The 21,966-nt window shown below is 39.0% G+C and overlaps 2 protein-coding genes and 1 non-coding gene across 5 annotated transcripts in view; 1 reads left to right on the top strand and 2 right to left on the bottom strand.

Annotated features, from left to right (window-relative positions):
- The window catches only part of HSPBAP1 (HSPB1 associated protein 1), a 50,483-nt gene extending 34,537 nt beyond the window's left edge, over nucleotides 1-15,946 (top strand). For all 3 annotated transcript variants that reach the window (XM_010370779.2, XM_030942015.1, XM_030942023.1), the window contains 4 exons: nucleotides 2,747-2,918; nucleotides 5,509-5,592; nucleotides 14,782-14,892; nucleotides 15,021-15,946. In XM_010370779.2, the coding sequence (XP_010369081.2) occupies nucleotides 2,747-2,918; nucleotides 5,509-5,592; nucleotides 14,782-14,892; nucleotides 15,021-15,554 (901 nt within the window). In that variant the 3' untranslated portion in view covers nucleotides 15,555-15,946. The remainder of the gene's footprint in view (nucleotides 1-2,746; nucleotides 2,919-5,508; nucleotides 5,593-14,781; nucleotides 14,893-15,020) is intronic.
- On the bottom strand, nucleotides 8,013-8,116 carry LOC115892258. Its single transcript, XR_004052156.1, has one exon. It is a non-coding gene; the product is annotated as a small nucleolar RNA U13 (small nucleolar RNA).
- Nucleotides 15,947-19,217: 3,271 nt separating the features above from the next.
- PARP14 (poly(ADP-ribose) polymerase family member 14) overlaps nucleotides 19,218-21,966 on the bottom strand; it is a 50,823-nt gene continuing 48,074 nt past the window's right edge. The window contains exon 17 of the mRNA XM_010370778.2: nucleotides 19,218-21,764. Coding sequence (XP_010369080.2) covers nucleotides 21,475-21,764 — 290 coding nt within the window. The 3' untranslated portion in view covers nucleotides 19,218-21,474. The remainder of the gene's footprint in view (nucleotides 21,765-21,966) is intronic.

The following is a 21,966-nucleotide window of genomic DNA, read 5'->3' as shown; positions in this document are numbered from 1 at the left end:
AAAAGGCCATGTGCAAGTTCTCAGACCTATTAGATGTGAAAAGGATTGTGAGTAGATTCAGGAGAAACAGTCAGTATGTCTGTGGATGCATTTCACATGTGAAGAACTCTGAAAATTACAGAATGGTAGAAGTTAGTCCACTCTCTGATGCATTCCGTCTTTATTAAAGGGCATAGAATGTGTCAGGTACATAGCTACATGCTGTGGATGCAAGAGTCAATCAAATGAGTGTGGTCTCAACCCTTGTGGAGTTAACAGGCTAAAACCTTAAACTTGGTAAGAGAGACAACATTTTAAGTAGCTGGTGTCCATGTATTCTGAATTGGGAAACAAGCCAAAGAAATTCAAGTTGGAAAAACATTATCAAAAAATACCTGAATTCTTTCTATGATATAAAGTTAATATCACTTTATTTTAACTTTGTAATAAGACATTTTCTGGCCTTATATAACTCTGGAATAATAAAATAGCTTTCGTAAAAATACCCATTGAGTATCCTTCTGTACAGGGACCATGTGTTACAGTAGGTACAGAGGTGAGGGAGTAGGACACCCTCTCTACCGTGGGAGAGTTCACAACCAGAGTGCAGGCAAGCCGAGAGACAGCCGTGATACAAGGCAGAATGCCCATGCTCTAGAGGAAGGTTTCACAGAGCTGTAGGACTGAAAAGTAGAAGAGGTCATGTTCCTGTTGGAAAGATCAGGGAAGATTTCACAGAGGAGCTGCCATTTGTGGTGGGCCTTGAAGGATGGATAAGTGTTCGAAAGACCCAGATGGGAAGGGCAGAGGGACCCTGAGAAAGCATGGGGTGTAGAGAGGACCCCTTGAGTTGTCCAGTATATGTTGTGCATTGGTGACAGAGGGAGTAGACCAGAAAGGCAGGTAGGTTGAGTCCCCAGTGTCTTGACTTCCAGGCAAACACTGTTATTCTCTGTTCTTTCAGCATCCAGAACCATGAGAGGTTTTTAAAGCAGGAGATTGCATGGTGACTGAATACCTTTTCTGATAGAAGGATTCATGCATTTTACATTTTTTAAGCCAAACAAAGCAGATTGGATGGGATGGTTATCATTATGGCTATTCCTTTGGGAAATATTGCTATGGTGCAGGGGAAGGAACTGGGATCTGGAGAAGCCAGGAGATCTGTGACCTAGCTCTGAATCTACCACTACCCCAGTGAGTGACACTGAGCAAGCTCTGAGTCTTTCTGCCACTACTTTGAAAATGAAATTAGACTGATGATCTCTTCAGAGCCCTTCCAACTCTAACATTCAAAGCATATCGATATTGAAAACTGCTTTCAAACTAATACAGTGGAATGGAGCAGCTCTTAAAGCTTAAATTAAATTAAAGCTTTAAGATTAGGCAAACAGCTTTTGAACCTCAATGGTTTTTAAACTGATGACTGTGAACTGATAGACTGCCTTATAGCTCCGAAATGAATTTTTTTTTTTTTTTTTTTTTTTGTTTTGTTTTGTTTTGTTTAGATACATGGTCTTGCTCTGTCACCCAGGCTGGAGTGCAGTGGCACAGTCATAGCTCACTGCTTCCTCAAACTCCTGGGCTCAAACAATCCTCCCACCTCAGCCTCCTGAGTAGCTAGGACTACAGGCACACACCATCACACCTGGCTAATTTTTTCAGAAAAATTTTTATGGGGATGAGGTATTGCTATGTTTCCCAGGCTCCAAGGCTAGTCTCTATCCTGGCCTCAAGCAGTCCTTCTGCCTTGGCCTCCCAAAGTGCTGAGGTTACAGGCAGTGAGCCACCACACATGGCCTGAATGTAAATGTTTACTGAAGAGTAAAGCATTTCATTATTTCTATAAAACCTTCAAATTTCTAAAGCAAAATAAGACTTCAGTATATACTTCTTAGTTTGAAAACAGCAGCCACTGTTTCTTGGTTCTGAAAGGACTTGATAGCCTCACTCTAATAACTGCAAGGGGTCACTAGAGGGCTTTGGGCTTCTTTTCTCAGAACTAGGTTTTTCCCTCTTTTCTCTTTGCCTCCCCATCTAAACATCTGGATGTCTAGGTCTCATTTTTTTCTCATACTTCCCTCGCTTTTGCCTCAGATGTCTTCCCCCTATTGGCATAAAGCATAGGTGTGTCTAGTGTTTTGTGAGTTAGAATTTATTACCTCCATTTTCAAAACTGTTTTAAGTGACAAACATTTGACAGTTTTCTTTTTGAAAATTCCCACATTACACTGCTTTATTTATGTGGTGTTATTTGTACATGTCCACTCCCTAATGGAGTAACTTAACAAATGTTTAACTTAAGGAATTTATAATCCAAACAGGGAGAAGTGTGAAAACTATTTGGTGGATGGAACTATGAGTGTTTGCTCTGCATAAGATAAGAATACAGATATTTGAAAGGGTGGGGGTTATTGTGAATAGCTCTAGAGTCACGGATGAAAACTATGAGAAGGCAGACTTTGATTTGAGATAAGAAAGAATGATCTTACGAACTAGATTCTGTCCCAGCAATGTAAGAGGCTGCCTGAGGGTGTCCTGAGACATCCATGAGGCAGCCCCTTAGTTGCTACACTGCCTTCCACCCAGTATCTGCAGAGGGATTCTAGCGCTGAGTCAGAGATGGTCAGGTGACCACTGATGGTGCCTGTATTCCCTTAGGGATCGAATTTAAATGAGTAAAAATGAACACTTAGCTTTTGCCTTCTTACATGTTTTGTCTTAAGATCAGAGTACTAACCTGTATCTTTTTTTTCTTTTTAATTAGGAAACGATGGCATCTCTTTCCTCCTGAAGATACTCCTTTCCTTTATCCAACTAGAATCCCTTATGAAGAATCTAGTGTGTTCAGTAAAATCAATGTTGTCAATCCTGATTTGAAGCGTTTTCCTCAGTTCCAGAAAGCTCAAAGACATATGGTTACACTGAGCCCAGGACAGGTAATAAGGCTTTAAAACTTTAATGACCTGCCAGGGGACACCACAGCTGTAACTCTCTCAAGTCCTTATGCTGTGTGCTTCCCCTCCCCGTGCAGTACAAATGAGAATGGCTTCCTTCCCTCTGCTCTGCTGTTGGAAGGTAGCTGCCCCAGCTGTAGGCTTCAGACACGTACACCTCTGCTTCACAGGTCCTGGAAAGGAAATAGCAAGTGGGAACACAGCTCCTCCTATTGGTAAAGAGGAGAATGGACTTTGGAGAAAGACAGTCTACAGAGTCATTTTCATTTAGGTCAGGAGAAAATCTTCAAGGCATGGGTACTTGAGCATCTCTGGAACATTTAATCACAGTTAATATCTGTTCAATTATGATAGAACTGAACCCAAACACATAAACACAGGTCGGAATGCATCCAGGTGTGGGCCAACAGGGGCAGAAGGAACTGAGACTGTTTACTTTTAAGCAAGAATGGATGTTGTTTTCATAAATTACTAACTCTGAAACATTTCCAAAGGTATTGTACATAGTGCTGCTTCCCAGTGAGGAAAATTTCTTTTTCAACATTGGCACTTGCTGTCTGATATTTCATTAATAATTTGAAAGGTTTTCTTAGTCACCTAAAGAGACTTTATTCTCTTGATTATCCCTTTCCCTTGCCTGTCTTCCTTCCATTGTACCTGTCTCACTTGCTCTTTTCCTGCTTCCTTCACTCAAGTATTATCAACTCAAACAATTTCACTTGACTGAGTTGCCTCAACCTGTTAGTCACTCTGCATTCCCCTCTCCCCACAGCCCTTGACAACAACTAATCTTTTTCTATGTCTGTAGATTTGCCCATTCTGGACATTTCACATGGTGCAATATTATAATACAGGGCCTTCTGTGTCTGACTTCTTTCACATAGCATAATGTATTTAAGGATCATTCACATTGTAGAATGTTACTAGCACTTCGTTTCTTTTTTATGGCTTAATAATATTCCATTGTGTGGATATACATTTGGTTTATCCGTTCATCAGTTGATGGACATTTGGGTTGTTTCTGCTTTGTTGGCTATTATAAGTAATGCTGCTTTGAACATTCATGTACAAGTTTTGTGTGTACCTATGTCTTCATATGTACACATATGTTTTCAATACTCTTGGGTATACCTAGGAGTACAATTGCTGGGTTATATGGTAACCCTCTGTTTAACTTTTTGAGGAGTTGTCAAACTATCTTCCATAGCAACTGTACTATTTTATATTCCCACCAGCATTGTATGAGGGTTCTAGTGTCTTCACATCTTTCCCAACACTTGTTTTTCTTTTTTATGATTATTTTTACAGCCATTCCAGAGAGTGTGAAGTGGTTGCCAATCATTTTCTCTTCTGTCTTTAATAGCCAAATTTGAATGACTGGTTTTGTCCATTGTATCAGTTTTCCTTACCTCCTGTCCATTCTTTAATCCACTCAAACCCAGCTCTTTCTCTCACCACTTTACTGAAACTTTACTCTGATAGGACATGCATAACCTACTTATGACTATCAAGTGGACTTTCATAGTTTCCAGTTTTCCTAAAAGGATCTTTCTATTTCCCAGTCCTGCCTTGTTCATAGCAAATACCAGTAGTTTCCTAAATCTGAAGCCCAAAAGCTTCATATCATCTCCATCTGCTCTGCTCTCAATAGGAAATCTCATACTGAGTCTGGATAGATGCCATCCTTCTTGACTCTGCCCATTGCTTTTGTTTATTATACCTTCCTATTTATATCTTAACATTTAATAAGTGGGCCTTTGCAGGTATCTCCTGTCCTTCTCAGACTCTCTCGATACCACTATTTTAACCATCCCCCTACTTAGAATTTCTCAGTGACTCCTAATGCCTACCAGATAAAATCTAAATTCTTATTTTGAAGTCCACTGTCCCTAAACTAATTCCCCTACCTTATCTCCCATTATCCCCTCTGTGATAGTAAGACTGACCTACTAGTCCTACCTCCCTCTCCTGTACCTCTTATCCTTCCTGGCATGTCTTCATTCTTTTCTCAGTCTGAATCCTCTCCTAGCCTGGGTTCAAATCACACTTCCTCCATCCATGTTGCCCCGACCTCCCTAGTTCATGCCTGTTTCACCTACCTCTGAAATTCTCAAACACCATTGTCCTCTAATTTACCACTTCTGTAATGCCACCTTCCTTTACTTTATCTTCTCATTGGCTAGATTTCGAACTGTGAGAAAACAGAAGCCATGTCCTATGTGTTTTACCTATGCCTTTTCTCAGAATGCATGCAACTATTTTGTGATGGAAAGGAGGAAAAATTAGAATCTCAGAATCATGTACTAAGATTTAGGTGCAGACAAAGAAGGCCCAGGATTAGAGAGAATAGAGATGCTGGCAGTATCCTTTGTAGAACATGTGAACTTGTCAATAAAAAAGGAGTAAAAGGAAAAAAGGATTGCGGGGTTTTTTTTCTTCGCTTTTCTCCACCAACATTACTGTGAATTCATTTGCATTCCTTTTTTTCCTGGCAGCCTCAATTAGGGTCTGAGTCTGACATAAAAATGAAATGTCTTGTTCTTGTGCTAACCATTCTTTGTTTGGTTTTCAGGTTCTGTTTGTTCCCAGACACTGGTGGCATTACGTAGAATCCATTGATCCTGTCACTGTCAGTATAAACTCATGGATTGAACTGGTACTTTTTTGTTTCGTTTTGTTTTTTTAAGTAAGTGCAAATCATGCTTTTAAAAGATATATAAGGTCTGGCTGTACAACTTGGTAATTAATTTTTTTAATCAATGCTTCAGTATTTTTTTGTTGCAGTGCACTATAACTTATGCATTCTGTCCTCTGTTAATGGATGTTTAGGTTGGAAATTGGAATTTTAGTGGTGTGCCACTCTCTTTCTTTTAAGGACACAGAACGGGCCTGATGCTGGCAGGTAGGGTCGTTTCCCTTGACCAGTGTTGTTAGGAAAATTGTGTTGGGTCTGGCCAGATTTGCCGATATGTGTCCCTTGTTGCCACTCCTCTTCCATACCGTCTGGGCTGGAAATACCTGCTTCTTTTTTTTTTTTTTTTTTTTTTTCTTTGAGACGGAGTCTCACTGTGTGGCCCAGGCTGGAGTGCAGTGGCCGGATCTCAGCTCACTGCAAGTTCCGCCTCCCGGGTTTACGCCATTCTCCTGCCTCAGCCTCCCGAGTAGCTGGGACTACAGGCGCCCGCCACCTCGCCCGTTTAGTTTTTTGTATTTTTTAATAGAGATTGGATTTCACTGTGTTAGCCAGGATGGTCTCAATCTCCTGACCTCGTGATCCGCCCGTCTTGGCCTCCCAAAGTGCTGGGATTACAGGCCTGAGCCACCGCGCCTGGCCAATACCTGCTTCTTGGTTCAAGGTCATTACTAATTGCAGAATTCTGTCTTGGCTTCTACGTATTCTCAAAGCGGAGTCTTTCTTTCAGTGCTAGGTTTTTATCATTTCATTTCTGCCAGAGGCCTTTCCTTCCTATGTGTTATGCTTAATCCTGGTTGCCTGCTCTGTTTGACAATTAGAATAGCTGCTTGTTATGCTCAAGCCTGTCTCTTAAACTGGGGCCATAATTGCAGCTGCCTCTTTTTAACCAGAGGCCCTGACTGCATCTCTGCTCTCCTTGACCTGAAGCCTGGATTGCATCTCTCTGCTCTGTTTGACAGCCGCATTCTCTCCCTAGTCTAGTTTTCCCTATCCTTTGGTAATAGGAATGGCTTTGGAATCAGTGGAACAGAAGGAATATTGTAACGAAGCTATATTGTGTGGGCTTAGACAAGAGTTGTAGCCCTTGAGGCTTAGGTGAGAGGTATGGCAGGAGATCAGTAACATAACAGAAATGTTGCCTATAGCGTGCTGAACTGGAGTTGCAGCAGATATTAAGGTAGAATCCATGGGGAACTTCCACTCCCAATGCCAAAGTCATATCTACAATAGCCCTGACAGGTGCTTCACCTCCCAAGGAAGTTCACTTGTTGTTAAAGAATAGAGCTGTCATCTTTTTAAAATATTTGAAAATACCTCCAAGTGTTTCCATAATCTTTTCTTCTTCCATGCTCAAAAACTCTTACTGTCTTTAATGGGGTGTTTTTATGTGACTTTTTCGTTTTTCCAGACTTTTTACCATTCTGGCCACAGACTTTGGAATCAGGCAACTTTAAGATACAAGTTACCTTTGTTAGCTGTCTAACATAGATAGTTACTTAATCTCTTCAAGCCTCCATTTTCTTGTAAAATGAGGATTATAATTGAACCCACCTCAGTAGAGTGGTTGTGAGGTTAAATTGGAGAACACATTGTAAAAACATCTGATATAGTGCGTGGCATATGGGAGGTGTTTAAAAAGTAGAAATTGCTATGAGGAGGAGGGAGAGTTATTATGTCTAGAATAGTTCTCTTAATATATGGTGCCTAAAACTGAGTATCAGTGGGCCTTATTTGGTAGAGTATAAGATTTCTACCCCACATGATCTCCATCCTAAGTATTTCCAGTGCTGCTTGTAATATTGGGTTAGTTTTTTTAGTAATCTCATTTCACTTCAGTTTCATATTCAACTCTAAAATGTCGGTGCTTTTTTTCAGATGATCTGCTGTCAGGCAGGTTGAATCCTATCCTGTACCTATGAAGCTGATTTTAATTCTAAATCCAGTATTTCACAGTCATCCCTGTTAGTTTTCATCATGTTAGTTTGATTGAGCATTCCAGCTTGACAAGATAATTTTAAATTTGGGTCTTATCTGTCCTTTTAGTGAAACTTCAAGCTGGCCTGTGCCCTTTTGATACGTCCCCATTAATTAGACTTTGAGTGTATCCTGGCTTTCTGGCACAGGAAGATATCCCAGGATACCCTTTTTTCTTTAGTGCCCCAAACTTGGAAGTCTATAATTTCTCCAGGTAGCCACAGTTCTTTTTGTAGGGAATGGCCTTTAGAAACTGAGATCTCAGCTTTAAAGCTGTTCATTGCTCCTGGGTGTCACTGTTTCTAGGCTCTTTCAGTGATGTAGCTAGAATATGAGATAGATAGATGATTGATTGATGATTGATTGATAGATATTGATATATTTCTAATTCACGTGTTTAAAAAATATATCTAGACAGGTAATGTGCTGACGTCATAACAAGGCTTAAGGGAGGCATGTCTCACACATGAGCATGACACCCAGTCATCAGACTTTTGAATTATAAAAGTATCTAATTCAAGTTTAACATGATAGAATTTTTTCTTATTTGTTTCTGTATTTTTATCTCTTCTCTTACACTGAAAATCTGGGTCCTTAAAAACAGTAACATAAGGCCAGGCTTGGTGGCTCACGCCTGTAATCTCAGCACTTTGGGAGCCGAGGTGGGCGGATCATGAGGTCAAAAGATCGAGACCATCCTGGCCAACATGGTGAAACCCCATCTCTACTAAAAATACAAAAATTAACTGGGCATGATGGTGCGCACCTGTAATCCAGCTATTCAGGAGGCTGAGGCAGGAGAGTTGCTTGAACCCAGGAGATGGAGGTTGCAGTGAGCCGAGATCAAGTCACTGCACTCTGGCCTGGCAACAGAGCGAGTTTCCATCTCAAAAAAAAAAAAAAAAAAAAACCCAGCAATATACTTACTTGTTTGCTGTATCCAGCAATATATTTTTTAAGATGTCAAATTAGGCTGGGCGCGGTGGCTCACACCTGTAATCCCCTGCACTTTGGGAGGCCGAGGCGGGCATATCACAAGGTGAGGAGATCGAGACCATCCTGGCCAACATGGTGAAACCCCATCTCTACTAAAAAAAACTACAAAAAATTAGCCGGGCATGGTGGCACGTGCCTGTAGTCCCAGCTAGTGAGGAGGCTGAGGCAGGGGAATCACTTGAACCCAGGAGGCGGAGGTTGCAGTGAGCCGAGATCATGCCATCACACTCCAGCCTGGTGACAGAGCAACACTCCATCTCAAAAAAAAAAAAAAAAAGATGTCAAATTTATATTTCCAAAATTCAAATACAAATATTACTACTAACCATAAAGCTTGCCAGTAAAAATTAAAATTTCTTTGCAATTCTTTTTATTAGTAGACTGTATCTATCACTAAGAGGGATAGATACAAAGTCTTTTATTCAGGAGACATTGTGAAGGACTTCTTTTCATTTATGGTTATTTTACTAATTGGATATTTAGTTAAGTTCATTTGTTTCAGTTTGTTTTCAATTTTAGGATCTACTTTTTTAAAATTGTGATCTAATTTAATATTTTGAATATGTAGAACATTTAACTTGTCAAAACTATATTAAAAGTTATACTCAGGGAAGTCTGCCTTTCATCCCTGTTCCATCCACTCCATTTTTCCCAACCTTGATAGAGATCCATTTTTATTCATTTCTGGTTTATCATTTCCAGTGTTTCTTGTAAACATGTATCTATATATAAAATTAAGTAAATGAATACATGTATTTATATATGTAAATAAGTACGTAAACAGTCTTATATGTACAAAATGCATAAGCATATAAATACATCTTTGTATACTTATTTATATACTTATTCAAGTATATTTTTTATTTTCTATCCTTTATTCCACAGAAAGTAATAAACATAGTGTTCCACACCTTGCTTTTTTCAACAATAATATCCTGAATTTCACTACATAATAGTAAAGAGAAACGTTCATATTTTTCTTCAACCACTGTCTAGTACTTCATTATATGAGTGCTCTACTGTTAATTAGTTCCTTTAAGGATAGATGTTTGCATTGTTTCCAGTCTTTTGTAATTACGAATGATGCCACTGAATAACCTTGTGCATATGTTGTTTTGTATTTGTTGAAGTGTGTCTTTGGGGAAGATCTTAACACAGGATTTGCCATGTCATAGGGTAAATGTATCTTTAATTTTGTTAGGTTTTGCCAAATTCAGCTTCGTTGTGATTGTGCCATTTTGCATTTCCATTAGTAGTAAATGAAAGTGCTTGTTTCCTCCACAGCCTCACCAACAAAATCTGTTGTTGAACTTTATTGTTTTTGAGTCATAATTAGAAACCAAGGTCATATGACCTTTTCCAGGTCATAAAGGAATTCACCAAGGTTTTATGTTAGAATTGAGATTGTTTCATGTTTTTTGCATTTAGATCTCTTATCCATTTGGAAGTTTTTCACTAGGATATAGTATAAGGTTGAGATCTAATTTTATCTTCTCCAAAATGATAATAGGATTGTCAGGACCATCATTTATTTTAGTCTGTTTTCCCTTATGATTTGAAATGTCTGTTTCATCATATACTAGATATCTGAACGTATGTGGGTCTATTTTGTCCATTGGTCTTTCTTCCTGTTTATTTAGTGAGGTCTTACGTTTTAACATCAGCAGGAGTAACCATTGCTTTTTTTTGCAGGGTTTTCCCGGCATTCTTGCCTCGGTTTTTTTATGTGTTCTTTAAAATCAGCTTGTCTAGCATCAGAAAAAAAAAAAAAAAAAAAAACCTATTGAATTTTTTAATCCATATTAAATTTTATCTGAGCTTTATGATTTTGAATTGTCCTGTCCACAAATTAGGTACCTTTCCACATATCCAAGTCCAGGTTTTTTTGTTTGTTTTTGTTTTTACAGCTGTGTTTTAAAGTTTTCCTCACATAAGCTTTGCACATTTCTTCTAAATGTTTATTCCTAAACACAGTAGTATCTCCTTATCCTTGGGGGATATATTCCAAGAACCCCAGTGGATTACTGAAACCCTGAATGTTACCAAACCCGATTGTGATCAGTCAACACTTTTCTGTTCATGCCTTCCACCTACAAATGTAATGTCTTAACTAAGATGCAAACTTAATCCATTTTAACTAAGCACTTACGCACTGTGGCTGCAGCTTTTGCAGTTTGAGGTGTGATAGCAAAGCTACCATAATTTTTTCTCTTCGCAGTTTTGTAGATAGAATATTTGTTACCATAGACCTTAGTAACCTCAGCATGCTGTTTTTTTCTCTCCTTAAGTCGAGAACTTTCACCTTTTCACTTAAAGGAAGCACTTTACGCCTTGTCTTTGGCATATCCAAATCGCCAGCATCACAACTCTTGTACTATGGGGCCGTTATCAAGTAAAATAAGGGTTCCTTGAATATAGGCCCTGCAAATACCACGACAGTGATCTGATCACTGAGCTAACTACCGAGTGACTCAGAGGCAGGTAATGTGTACTGTGTAGAGTGGAATGGTGGGAGATTTCATCACACTACTCAGAATTGCATGAAATTTAAAGCTGATAAATTGTTTATTTCTGGATTTTTTCATTTAATATTTTCTGACTGAGATTACCCACGGGTAACTGAAACCGTAGAAAGCGAAACTGCAGGTAAGGAAGGACCGCCATATTTCATCTTTTTTCGCTGCTAGGGTAAGGTCTTATCTTCCATTCTGTCTTCTAAGTGGATATTATTAGTGTATATGATAGCTATTGATTTTTGTGTTAATTTGAATTATTTTATTTTGTGGTAGTTTTATATTGACTTTCTGGGATTTTCAGGTATCTCTCAGATTACCTGAAAATTAAAGATAGTTTTTCTTCTTCCTTTCTAATTTGTTTGCCTATAATTGTGGGGTAGGGGTGGAGATTTGGTCTGATTACATTGGCTAATCCATCCAGTTCATTAATAATAGTGGAGATAGTGGGCATCCTTGCCTTGTTCCTGACTATGAAATGCTAGATTTGGGGCTGAGTTGTATGTGTTTTATCATATTAAGTATCCATCAATTTCTATTTCGTTACTTTTTGTTTTTTAAAATCGGGAAAAGGTATTGAATGTTGTTGAATTGATAAAGAAGATTACATAATATTCTTCTTTAGTAAACATTTGGTAGTGCAATAAATTTTATCAATTGGTTGCCTAATATTGATTCATCTTTAATTTCTGGAGCAAATACCACTTGGTTGTGATATACTGTTTTTTAATTTACCATAGGATAGTGTTTGTTCATATTTTATTTAGATTTGAATTTACGTGACTTCAGTAACATGAATGACTTCGCCACAGTGTTTTTAAAAGACTCATTATATACTGTTTAGTAATCTTTTCTATAATTTTCCAAAGAATTAGTATCATTGAATATAAACAGACTCCATCTTAGAAGTGTGGTAGCTAAGAACTTCATGCTGATTTCAAATGGTTGATTTCTGTCCTTCACCAAACCAGACCTCCAGTTCCTTCTTCAACATCTTTCTGTATAATTCTGTTTGAAGGCCACTCATTCTTTATTGAAAAACTGGAATACACAATTGGAGTTACATAATCCTATCTTTCTCTGTCATATGTTGCTTTTATCATTGTCTCTTCAACATTGGACAATAATTCCTTCTTTTTGCCAAATTTAGCTCCAAAAAGCTCTTAGGTTTTAGAGCCTACCACACTTATATAACTCAGGTTAACTCCAGGTTCTGATATTGCTTTCATGAATAACATATTTGGAAAAGAGCAGAGATTTTAGCTCTGTTCGAGTGGTGCTGTGTTCTTCCCGATCCCTTCCCTATCTATTCCGTTCACTCTTCTCATTCTCTTGTTTCAACAAAAAAGTTTTGTCACATTATCTGTCCATCTATCCATCTGTCTTATCTCTGTACACATATGCACACATATATATTTTTTTCTATTGGTTCTCTTTCTTTGGAGAACCTTGACTGATATACCATGTGACCCAGCAATTCCATTCCTAGGTGTATACCCAAGAAAAATGAAAATGTAGGTCCACACAAAAACTTCTACATGAATGTTCACAGTAATAGTATTCGTAATAGCCCAAAGTGACACAACTCAAATATCAATCATCTGATAAGTGGATAAAATGTGGTATATGTATACAATGGAATATTTTTCAAATATCACAAGAAGTGAAATACTGATGCATGCTATCGCATGGCTAAATCTTACGGTGTAAAATGAATCTAATGCTATATGTTATATCTGTATCTGGTTATCTGGCTACATCTTCTGTTGGTTCTGTTTTTCTGAGGAACTCTGATATACCATTTGATCCAGCAATTCCATTCCTATGAGTATATATGTAAATAGATATCTTTACATGATATCTACATGTCCGTAAATGTAGATATCTATATAATACCTAGAAATGTCTGTATTTATATAGAGAACAAGAGATTGAGATTTACTTTAAGGAATGGGCTTACTTGATTGTGGGGCTGGCATGTCTGAAATTTGTAGGGCAGGCTGGCAGGCTGGAAACCCACATAGGACTTCTATTACAGTGTTGAGGCAAAATTTTTTTCTCTAAGACATCTCAGGTTTTGCTCTTAAGGACTTCAACTAATTGGATGAGGACCACGCACATTATTGAGTGTAATCTCCTTTACATAAAGTCAGTTGATTGTAAATGCTAGTAATATCTTCAAGATATCTTCACAGCAACATCCAGATTATTGTTTGACCAAACAACTGAGCACTATAGTCTAGCCAACTTGACTCAAAATTAATCATTACATATGGTAACTCTGTGTTTAACTTTTTGAGGAACTCCCAGGTTTCTGAAGCACCATTTTACATTCCCACCAGCAATGTGTGAAGATTCTGATTTCTCTGCATCCTCACCAACACCTGTTAATATCTGTCTTTTTTTTATTAGTGCTGTCCTAGTGTGAAGTGGTATCTCATCATGGAGATTTGCCTTTTTAATTTCAATATTGTGTTTCTAAGATTCATTTGTGCTGTCACATGTAAGCTGTTCATTCATTTTCACTGTGATATAATACTGTGTTAAGATACTCTGTAATTTATTCATTATTAATATTCATGCTGCTATTTTAATTACTATTCATATATTAATATATGTATATATATCAATAACTTATATTTATAATAATTTATACATTATTCATTGTTCTATTGATGGATGATTCGGTGTTCAATTTTTTGCTTCTATGAACAGAATATTCTTATACATGTTTCCTGGCACACGTGTGCAAGAGTTTCTCTAGACTGTGTATAAATCTCAGAGTGGTATTGCTGGTCTGTAGGGTATACAGTACTCAAGTTTACGAGATAATGCCACCCATGTTTTCCAAATGTCTCTATCAGTTTGCTTTCTCATTAGTGTATCAGTGTCCCACGTGGAACCATCAGGCCCCTTTTTGCCAATTTCATGGGTTTCTCAATTTGCACTTCCCTGGAGGCTAAACATATCTTCATATGTTTATTAGTCACCTGATTGCTCCTTTTAAAAATGCTGGTCATTGTGTCTTTTGCCCATTTTTAAAAATTTGCTCATTTCTCTTATTGGTGTGTGTAGATTCTTTATTCTACACATTAATATTTTATCAGTTATATATGTTACAGGCATCTAGTTTGTTTTTTTTCCTTTGTGGTGTTTTTTGGTAAACAGAAGTTGTTGATTTTAATGCAGTTCCTCATTAATGCTATACCTTATGCTTACTCTGTCTTAAGAAAGCCATGTTTAGATGGATAGCCATCTCATTCTTGTAGCCAAGCATGTTTATTGTAATTTTTCTTCCATCTCTGAAATAATTTGCTTGTCAGACTCTATAGGGATTATTCCTCTGTATGTGGTACTTTAAAAAAAACTTTAAACATGTCAAATAATGGAAAAGATTGGAGAAAATATCATAAGGTGATTGATACTTAAGGCCGTGTCTTATAGATAGAATACATACTTAAATTTGGTGAAATATTCTGCAACTCTTCTAGATGGCAGGTGATAGTAAATACACAAAAATTGTGGTTCTACCAATAGCATATTCATTCCTTCTATAACAAAATTTGTATTAATGAGAGAACAGAAGATGAAATTAAAAGAGACTTTATTCTCTCTTAAAAAGCCATGAGACTTAACAAAAGTTAAAAGTGTGTTTTTTTTAATTCAGGAAGAGGATCACCTAGCCCGGGTAGAAGAGGCAATCACTCGTATGCTTGTGTGTGCCCTGAAAACTGCAGAGAATCCACAAAATACCAGAGCCTGGTTAAACCCCACTGAGGTAGGCGGCTTCTGGTCTTCATCATGGCAGTTAAGTTTCCTGTGGTAAACCAGCCCTGACTAGGACTTTTGTTTTCCAATGTAACTAAATGTATGTAACCACTTTAAAGGGTTTTTCTTTTCCGTTAGGTTGAGGAAACGTCCCATGCAGTGAACTGTTGCTACTTAAATGCAGCTGTTTCTGCATTTTTTGATCATTGCAGAACATCTAAGGTAGTAGAAATCCAAGCACTGAGAACAGATGGAGAGCACATGAAAAAGGAAGAATTAAATGTGTACAACCACATGGAGGTGGGCCAAACAGGTAGCCAGAACTTGACCACAGGAACAGGCAAACCAGAGGCAGCAAGTCCCTTTGGCCCTGATCTGCTACCTGTAGCACAGCGGTCCGAAGAACCACCTTCAGAAAGAGGAGGCATATTTGGAAGTGATGGGAAAGACTTTGTTGACAAGGATGGAGAACACTTTGGAAAACTGCATTGTGCCAAGAGACAACAAATAATGAACAACAGTGAAAAGGCAATTAAGGAACAGATTGCCTCAAATGCTACTACGGCTCCTTCTCAAACATTCATTTCTACGGATGACTTGCTGGACTGCTTGGTGAATCCACAAGTAACCAGGATAGTGGCACAACTTTTGATACAAGGAAGAAGTTTGTGATTCTAGTGGAAGATGACTTTTAAAATAATATTTTTTAAATATGTATTTTTAAGTAGTGTGACTAAAATAAAGATGAACCAGCAGAAGGTCAGTTTGCACGTTTGTAAATGTATTTATCCTTACCGAATTACATTTCAGTCTGTTGCCACCTTCTTTACTTTAAGTTCTAGGGTACATGTTCACAATCTGTTGCCACCTTCTTTCATGCATATTCCTCTTTGGCCAAACTGGCTGCTCTTTGTTTGTAAGCTTTTGTTCCTCCCTCATCCCATACTTTCAGCTTGTCTCAAATGTAAGTCCCAAGTATTTCCAGCAGGAAGTAATGTCTTCCTCAGCCTCAACCAGGGACCAGCCTACTGCTTACTTTTGCAAATAAAGTTTTACTAGAACACAGCCATGCAATTCATTTACATATTGTCTACGATGTCTTCAGGATTACGACGGCAGTGTTGAGGAGTGACAGAGAGTGTATGGCCCAGAAAAAATATTCACTATCTGTTCCTTTACAGAAAAGCTTTGTCAGCCTCTGGTCTAATGGATCCACCGGGTCTGGAATCTAGCCTTGCTCTGAGGTGATCTCACTTGTAACAGCTGCAGAATTCTCACTGGATAACCCCTGTCATTCAGAGCAGGATACCAATCAGGAGAAAAGTAGTTGTGGGTTCAGTATGAGGCCTCTTCAGACAAGGAACTTGGACATCTAGGAACACCAATCCTGGGACTAAAAAGGACTCAAACTCCCCAAACAGTGACTAAAGACTTAGCTCAGTGAAATTGATCCCACTCTCATTACATTTGCAAGATCCAGGGATAATTAATCACCATCACTGTCTAAGAAGGAATTTAGAAATTAGAAAAGCATATTGATCTCTGGGTAACCATGCATGAAACACACAACAGAAAAGATATGCAAAGTCACCTTTGAGATGAACTAATAGCTGGCTATCCTACTGTCCTCGAGGTAAAGCGTATCAGTAAATCCAAAGTATGTGTTTTCATGGAGGGAAGAAGGGTGTTGTTATGTAAGCATCCCCAGGGAAAGAAGGGTCTGAAAAGAGTCCTTCTGTGGCACTTATCTCCATCTGACCACTATGTATTTACCTATGAATTTCATTAGTATCTCTCCCAACCAAAATGTAACTCCTTAAGGGTAGGGACTTTGATTATTGCTGTTATTTGCAGAGCCACAATCAGTGCCCAGCATGTAGTAGGTGTTTATTAAATATCTGAATGAGTGAATAATAAAAATGAGACCTTATTGACAATACCTCATCAAGTACATTGGGACAGAGAATGTGGCCAAAGATAAGGTAGCTGTTATTCTTGGTATATTCCTATTGCAGAAATAGACATCATTTACTACAGATATTTTACTTTTTATGCTTGCTACTCCTTTGACCACTTTTTCAAACTGCAGATAGTGACCTATTTTAAAATCAGTGTAGCAGGTGAGACCAGCGTTTTTTGTTTTTTTGTTCTGTTTTGGTTTTTTGTTTTGAGGTGGAGTCTCGCTCTGTCGCCTGTGCGACAGTGCAGTAACCCAATCTCTGCTCACTGCAACCTCTGCCACCCGGGTTCAAGCGATTCTCTCAGCCTCCTGAGTAGCTGGAATTACAGGTGCACACCACCATGCCCAGCTAATTTTTTTTTTTTTTTTTTTTTTTTTTTTAGTAGAGACGGGGTTTCACCCATATTGGCCATGCTGGTCTCGAACTCCTGACCACGTGATCTGCCTGCCTCAGCCTCCCAAAGTGCTGGGATTACAGAGACCAGCGTTTTTTGTTTTCTGTTTTTAAATGGAATAAAGTAATTTTACTGAATTGGAATACTCTTATTTCAGGAAACCTTTCATGCAAAATATTTCAGGGTAAGTATATCTCATAAAACTTTTCAGTTACATCTGTGTATGTATTGGGCTTGATATAAAATGTATTTTTTAGTGTAGGTTGGGGTCAAGAAAGTTTACAAGGCATTTTGAGACAAAACATTTAATTCAATTAGAGTTAAACCTTTGAGATGCTGAGACCTGGGAGAAGAGTTAACACATTGTTGTGCATGGATTTCTATGGTATGAAACAGATTATGGGGGATAATTTCCTGATTTCATAGAGACCGTAAGGCGGCAAGAGATTCTGACTATCTGCAGAGAATGATGTGAGAAAAGAGAGTGAAAGGGGGGCTGTCAGCCACCACGGTAGCTGCGTCCCTTTTCATCCTGCATTTCACAGGTAAGCTGCCTGAGCAAGTGAAATCATTGATTTTTTTTTTTTTTTTTATTATACTTTAAGTTCTAGGGTACATGTGCATAACGTGCAGGTTTGTTACATATGTATACTTGTGCCATGGTGTGCTGCATCCATCAACTCGTCAGCACCCATCAACTTGTTGAAATCATTGATTAAAGAGAACCTCAGCTGGGCGCTGTTGCTTACACATGTAATCCCAGCACTTTGGGAGGCCAAGGCGGGCAGATCACCTGAGGTCAGGAGTTTGAGACCAGCCTGGCCAATATGGTGAAACCCCGTCTCTACTAAAAATACAAAATTAGCCAGGTGTGGTGGCACACGCCTGCAGTACCAGCTACTCGGGAGGCTGAGGCAGGAGAATCGCTTGAGGCGTAGCTGGAATTACAGGTGCACACCACCATGCCCAGCTAATTTTTGTATTTTTTTTTTTTTTTTTTTTAGTAGAGACAGGGTTTCACCATATTGGCCATGCTGGTCTCAAACTCCTGACCATCCGCCTGCCTCAGCCTCCCCAGTAGGCGGAGGTTGCGATGAGCCGAGATCACACCATTGAACTCCAGCCTGGGCGCCAAGGTACTTAAAGAATACAAACCTGGCCGAATGTGCCTATAATCCCAGCTGAGCCAGGGAGATTGCTTGAGCCCAGCTCATGCAACATAGTAAAACTTCTATCCTTAAAAGAATAAAAAATAAATAAAAGCTCAGCCTTCCCCCTAATGTCACAGAATCAAGGGAGCAGCAGCAGGCTGCCTTATCTATTAGGTGCCGTAGACAATGGCTAGGGCCCACGAATCTTTTAGGAGGCCACAAAGATTTTTAGTTTCTTTTGAAATCAGTAACAAAATATATAATCCAGCCTTTACTTCATTTGTGTTCATGTCAATGCAGTTGCAAATTATATTTAACTTTTTGATGCAATAAAGGGCCCACAATGGCAAAAGTGCTTGAGGTCCGTGAACATTTTATAGTGGCTCTGGGTGTCAGAGATACCAGAATTATTTGAGGTGCTTGCCCAAAATGCAGATTCCTGGGAACCACTCTAGTGCTAGAGAATCTGACTCCTTTGGGACGAGGCCAGAGCTTGGACTTTCAGCAAACACCTCAGGTGATCCAAATACCAAAAAAGAGAATTTCTGACCCTAGAGTAAACAACCAAGACCTATCACAGGTGCAAAGTGGACTTCTTTCAGCCGGGGCTACTTGCTAGGGTCGATAAGCCCTTCAGATTCACTGAACCATGGCTGTATCATGCCCCTTCCTGTAATTTTCAGCCAAATATTAATACACTGAGCATCCCTTCATGCTGTCATACTTAGTTGTGGTTTTAAAATTATTATTATTATCAGCAGTGGTGTTTATCATTAAGGCCCCCCCCACCCCGTATTTGCCCTTTAGGATAAAAATGTTTACCATTAAATGACAGTTTTCCAGTATTTTATTTGAAAAGGAGGAAAATGACAGTTAACATATTTAGATTGAGGATAACTATAACATTACTGAATGGATTGTTATTCTTCGGTGCGATATACCCTGATACTCAGCCTTACCCTGAGTTAACCAAACCATTGGAGAACAAAAGCGAATAACAGCAGGTCTCTCTTTTTTATTCCAGTTTCTTACATTTATTGTCAATGATGAATTCAGATGCCAGTGGCCTGCCTAGAAAGCCACTCTTAAGCAATAAGGAGTCTGCCAATCCACTTAAAAAACAAACCACAAGAGAAAAAAAATCCAAAACCTCTATGTTAATGAAGCAGCAACTGTGGCCCCCTAACCTCCTCCACTTCAAGTACAGGTGTTCCTAGCAGATTAAATCCCTTAATCCTCCCAGCGACCCCTAGCATCTGATGTGCTATCTGCATTGGCTCCGTGTCGGTATCAGCTCTGGCCTTGGCCTACAGAGTTTCAAATAAAGAGACTATAATAGAAGAAGCCAGAAGGAAAAAACAACAAGGGAAGATGGGGGTATTTCAAGACTGTCGGAGATGTTCCTGAATCAGTGGCATTAATCTAGAGGCCATGTTCTGCAATGGACTTGACATCACAGGGACCAAGATTCAGTTGCTGGCTCTGAGGGTTCCTGCTTAGGTGATCTCAGGCAAGGAAGCTTCTTGCACTCTGAGCATGTTTCCTCAAGTTTCAAATGCAGAGATAATTCTTACCTCACAGGATTGTTTGAGGAATTCAGACAATGTGTGTGAAAGCACCTATTTTACTACCTGGCACACAATCTACATGCTCAATAGATGGTGTTTGAATCTTAAACTTACCTGGGGAAATTTTTAAAACTTTACCATTCAATAGATACGAGTTAGCAGATTAGCAATATGACTGCTTACTTCCTTTGGTTTATTTATACGTAAGACAACAAAAGCTAGGCTGTCAAGGAAAATAGACTATTTAATAATCTTAGAGTTCGTTTGATCTCAGTACAGGAGAAGGGTTTCACAATGAAGTTGTGTAGCAGGTGTTATCCCATTGTTATCACTGGGCAGAACAAAGACCAATGAGTAGACACTATAAGAAGGCACACTGGCCGGCCACGGTGGCTCACACCTGTAATCCCAGCAGTTTGGGAGGCTGAGGCGGGCGGATTACCTGAGGTTGGGAGTTCAAGACCAGCCTGGCCAACACGGAGAAACCTCATCTCTACTAAAAATACAAAATTAAACCGGTGTGTTGGCACATGCCTGTAATCCCAGCTACTCGGGAGGCTGAGACAGGAGAATTGCTTGAACCTGGGAGGCGGAGGCTGCAGTGAGCTGAGATCGCACCATTACACTCCAGCCTGGGCAATAAGAGTGAAACTCTGTCTCAAAAAAAAAAAAAAAAAAAAAAAGAAGGCACATTTTGGTTCAACATTAAAAAGAGCCTTCTGGCAACTGGAGCCAGGGTTGTGCAGCGGAACTCCATGGGGCAGGATTCCCCTAGACCACAACCGCATCACAGCTCCTGGACCATGCAGGGAAAGTACACTGCAGTCCCAGAGCCCTGGCCAGAGCTGTCCCACATGTCACTGGCTAGTTTGTGAAGAATGAAGTTCCCGTCATGGAATCTGTTCAATTTGAGGTAAAGTGACAGTAAGTCAAGAATGTTAGAATGTTAAAGAGATAGTTCCTACTTTGGATAGGAGCCTGACTAGGCTTTTTTTCGTTCATTGGTTTATCAAACATTTATGGAGTATCCATTGTACATTAGGCACAGACTTCATCCCAAGGAAAACGATATGGCTAAGATACCATCCCTGCTCCCAGAGGAGACAGAAGCCCTACCCACTTGGTAATACTGTGCTCCCCACAGCACTATGGCATCCTGACGTGGGGCCGGCTGTCTCCCGCAGTGGCAGCTGTGCTTAGCTGTGCCCTCTGTCTGTAAGACTGTTATTCTCTCCTTCCTGAAAATACAAACCTGTTCTTTTCCCAGAGATCTGATGTCCATACTTGTGGACACACAGCTGCAACTGCATTATCTCATTTAAATTCTCCAAGTTATTAGGTCTCAAGATAAGTTCATTTCCATTATGAAACAGAAGCTGAAGAAAGACTGACTTCAGTGACAAAGAATGATCCTTGGATATTGGAAAAATCTGTTAAGAGGAATAAAAAAAACTAAAACTTGTTTTACAACTAGATATGTACAAATGGATAATATTTTGTGAGAAGGATACCAAAACATTATCTTCTAAAAGTAATAAGGTACTCTGGGTATGCTTGGTAGTCATAAAATACCACAAATAAACTTGGATTTTGCACATTATCTGTGACAGTGTCATACAGGTCAGTAGGATTTTGAGGGTTCTTTGAAGGAGGCACAATTAATGATTGATTTCCGTGTGTATAGATTCCAGTAAGCACTCGCACATAATACATATGCTTTCTCCCATTTGCATCTGGTCTGGAGTATGTATCACTGGCAGAATAATTGGCACAGACAGCAAAATAGGTTCCCTTTCCATAAGCCACAGCTGTGAAAAGAAAAACCATTTTTAAGGATTTCAGTGTAATGTAAAATTTGATATGTTGGCCCAATCTGTTAAATAATGTTATTTCTAAAGCCTCTCAAAATTTTTTTTCTGTGCTTTTCACTTTTAATCATCAATTTTTCTACCTAGAAGGGCCAGTCAGTCCCCGTTGGGATGAAATACAGTGAGTCCTACCCTGAAACTT

Source organism: Rhinopithecus roxellana, chromosome 1 (genome assembly GCF_007565055.1).
Source record: "Rhinopithecus roxellana isolate Shanxi Qingling chromosome 1, ASM756505v1, whole genome shotgun sequence".
In the NCBI taxonomy this organism is placed as follows: Eukaryota; Metazoa; Chordata; class Mammalia; order Primates; family Cercopithecidae; genus Rhinopithecus; species Rhinopithecus roxellana.
Note: the sequence above shows the minus strand (reverse complement) of the source record. Positions and strands in the feature narration are given on the sequence as shown.